Source organism: Bradysia coprophila, unplaced genomic scaffold (assembly GCF_014529535.1).
Source record: "Bradysia coprophila strain Holo2 unplaced genomic scaffold, BU_Bcop_v1 contig_333, whole genome shotgun sequence".
In the NCBI taxonomy this organism is placed as follows: domain Eukaryota; kingdom Metazoa; phylum Arthropoda; class Insecta; order Diptera; family Sciaridae; genus Bradysia; species Bradysia coprophila.
This window is the reverse complement of record NW_023503592.1, coordinates 746,593-750,373: the sequence shown is the minus strand read 5'-3', so window position 1 is coordinate 750,373 and position 3,781 is coordinate 746,593. Positions and strand designations below refer to the sequence as shown.

Below are 3,781 nucleotides of genomic sequence, written 5' to 3'. Positions count from 1 at the left end.
GCATTTGAATTTAAATTCAATTTTTTCTCTGTGCCAGTGCAAAAGTGTCATAAAGATTTACCTTGGTTATTGCGTGCGATTGCATAAAAACATTACGTAATGCGAAAGACAACCAATCACTGCCGTGATAAGAAGTGCAAATGTTTTTAATCAAAACTCGTCGTACGATTGCATAAATTATGATATGAAAGTCTTTACCAGTCACCAAAACATAAACTTACCGAATTAATAGAAAATATTTTTTTTTCGCTTTTATTTCATAAGCAGCCAGGCATTAAGTGTACTTACCGGCCCGCATTCTTTGGGTCTCTACTTCAGGAATGTTTAACTGATACATCAAGATTAAATGATAAGGTGAAAATAACTGTCCTCGATTATAAAACGGCATGCACTATCTCGAATTTAGGTCAGTCGTGTTCCGTTCATATTGAAGTGAAGTGTTGTCGAAGTGAAAGGATCTAAATAGCCCCGAAAAAAAGTGTAAAGTTCAAGTTAATAAACACAAACGTTCCCCAGTACAGTTCAAATGGCTCGTAAGATTAATGAAATTTACTAGACATATTCTAACCATAAGAATCGTCATGAATTCCATAAGTAAAAATCGCTCAATGAACGAAGACTAAAATGGTGAATATTTCCCATCCCAATTTACAGAACTAAATCCTACATGGACGGCTGCTTCAGCTGATGATGCAGTGAAAAACGGATTTTTCGCCGGTTCCGAAGTCGATGGCAAGAAGGTTTACGTCGGACGGGTGACGGACGCGTCTGGGAATTTTCTTCCCGCAAAAATCGTTCCTGAATTGAAACATTCATATTACGAGGCCAACGGGCAGGAGCAGTTCTCCGACAAAATCGAATTTCTATCGAACTCCGAAGGATACGAGTGGATTAAGTCGTCGGGTGGCGTTGCCGTTCCAGATGCTGTTACCATTAGCGGTTTCTATGTGGGTCGCGGTGCATTTAATGGTAATGTCGTTGTGGGACGCGTTGATTTGAACAGCAAAAATCTGGTGGCTACATTTGGCGGCAACGCCCTAAATTTACCGGAATATGATGTGCTGGTTTTTAAACCGTTAGGTAAGAGAAGCGATGTGCAAGGGGTGCGCGCTGCAGCGGAATGTCTATTCTTCGTTGCTATTAAAACAATTCTTCAAAGTTTCGCTAAGTTTTCGAAGTTTTGCGCCTCAGCTTCCTATTGAGAAATTTTCGACAGCACTCCTTTGGATAATATAAAATAAAATAACCGCATAAACGCATGACCATACCTGATATACTTTAGCTTATCTGTCGAAAACCACACCTAATATCGAATTAGTCACAAACAGTGGCGGCGGCGCACACCTCTACTGCGGAGGATTATTAAATTTTGATTTATCACTTTAAAAATCGTTGAATCACTTCACAGATAACACACGCATCCAGCAAAGTGTATCGAATTCAGTTATCGTGACTGAGAAGCAAACGACTGTCAACAAAATTGTATCGAAATTCGAGCAAAACCAACAAGATAGAATGGTCGTCCGCGAGCCTATGTTCAATCAGCAACGATACTTCGAAATGTTGAACAGAATCCAAACACTGGAACTGGAATTGGATAGCTATAAGCACGACCGTGAAGCGTACGAAAATCGGATCGACTTCGAACAGAAGCGCGTTGAAGATTTGAGCAACCGGTTGCAGGCGTTGCGATTGGAAAACTCAACGTTGGCCAAGGAGCGTATTGCCTGGGAGGAACGAATCACCACAGAGACTAGCCTTGTTACCGAAATGGAAACGAAATTGCAGGGTGTGTTGGTTGACAATGCGTTCCTGTTGAAAAAGATTAGTTCACTGGAGGAGGCTTTGAAGTACGAGAGATATCAAATTAGTCTCCTTAATGACAAGTATCAACGAGACATTGCATCCGGTGGCTCTTTACAAATCAAAATCAAAAACTTTGAGGAAACGGTTCGCCAACAACAGCGACGCATCCTCGAACTAGAAGGTGCTCTGGATAATATTAACAATGGCAGCGATTCGTTGACACAGCAGGTGAAGGCTTACGAAATTTCCATTCAAAATTTGAGAGCTCAAATTGATGGCCTGGTAAAGAAATTGCAAAGCTCTAATGCCGACAATGAATTTTTGGTTAAAAAGCTGGCAATGCTAACACAAAGCCTTAAGACTTATCAAGCCCAATTGGAAGCGATGAGCAGAAGGTTACAAAATTCCCGTATCGTCATTGCAACCACCAATGCCGAATTGGGCCGCGCTACCGGCCAATTATCGAAATATCAAGCAGCACTATCCCAATGCTACATCCTCAATGGTGAACTAATGACCAAAGTGTCCGGATTCAGTACGATGACAGCGTTCCAGGGCCAATTCGACTCCAACTATGACATTCTCAATTTGAGCCGTGACCTGTCTGTTGGGGCTACATCCTCAACGAAGACCATCACTTTCAATAGCACATCTGCTTTGTTGGAAGCGGCCGGTTCCGATTCGTATGTAAGCTTTGTGAAGGAGAATGGAACCGATTCCGAAAATGGTAGTCAACCTGCCACGCCTCTTTGAGCAATCAAATGAGAATTTGTAATTGCCTAAGATAAAAGAGATTTACAGATCAATAAAGTGATGATGTAACAAAATAACTTTTATTTACGAGCGTAACTAAAGCTTCTCCTTCATAACTTCTGAGAAGTCATAGTTTTCCTGGAATCGGTACATACGAAACCATACGGATTTGATGCATTTATTTCATCGAATTCAGAGAGCTGAGTAAGATTTTTTTTTTTTTTCGTTTCTCTTTTAAGAGTCGATTTGCCAAAACTTCAATACAATAATTGAATCAGGGGACCCTCCTGAGTCATTTGCAACAAAAAAAATCCTCGAAGTAATTATGTTTTCACGCCAGAAATTATGAAAAAATGGTCCTCGTGAGGGTGACCAAAATAGTTTATGCTGCATATCGTCGACAATACGTAACGCATTTATCTAAAATTATGGTCATTGGTAGAGGTGTTGAGGACGCATATGTTGGCCTTTAAAACATTCAGAAATTTTTTGTGTATGTGGTGCAGTAGCTATTTTAGGGGAAAAATTCCAACTTTTGGAGATGAGTGTTTGAAAAAAATAACAATGATAGACTTGGAAGATATGGGTGTCGTTGGGTAGGTAGTGACCTCTAATATCCACGTCACCATGAACCTACCGCGGCACGACTTTAGTTGAGCTTCAATTTTGATTGAAGTGTACTAACACAAAAATTCTGCAGAATTCTACTTTTCTTTGCGTCCATTTTAATTTTTTTGACGTATTAGACAATAGGTGGGTAACTCCATAGTTAGTTGCGTTACAAATTTCGGTATCCGTGAGTCATAAAGTTAATTGTGTTGGCTATGTTTTGCGGTAACAAATCAGTCTATAAATTTTCTAATACTCAGGAGACATAGTGCTTTTATACCAATACAAGAAGAATTGGAATTTTTAGCCTGACTAAAAAAACTGATAAAAAACTATAAAAACTGATTTCGGTAATTTTTTTTTCCCCTGAAAGCTATGGTCAAGACGTACAGTTTAAGCGCAATATGACGTTGGTAGCCCAAAATTTGGGGTAGATATGTCTATAAAAGTGATATTTTTCGGAGGTCATTAACTGCCAGGAATATTTGTTTTTCGCAATTGGTGGTTGTTACCCAACAGAAAATATTTCTTTGGCTCAAAACCGTTTAAAAAAATGGTTACAAAATTTTTCGAGATAATCTCGACGAGTTAAAATTCGAGTATGACACTTATC

General features: G+C 39.4%; 1 protein-coding gene across 2 annotated transcripts; it reads left to right on the top strand.

Moving 5' to 3' along the window:
- Positions 1–269: 269 nt before the first annotated feature.
- Positions 270–2,636, top strand: LOC119079748. 2 transcript variants are annotated; one of them, XM_037187823.1, is made up of 3 exons: positions 270–533; positions 655–1,080; positions 1,409–2,636. In XM_037187823.1, the coding sequence occupies exons 1-3, from the start codon at positions 527–529 to the stop codon at positions 2,557–2,559; spliced, it is 1,584 nt and encodes a 527-aa protein (XP_037043718.1). In that variant the 5' UTR covers positions 270–526; the 3' UTR covers positions 2,560–2,636. The 2 variants fall into 2 exon arrangements, with proteins under 2 accessions (XP_037043718.1, XP_037043717.1); XM_037187822.1 differs by having other exon boundaries at positions 401–594.
- Positions 2,637–3,781: the final 1,145 nt, after the last annotated feature.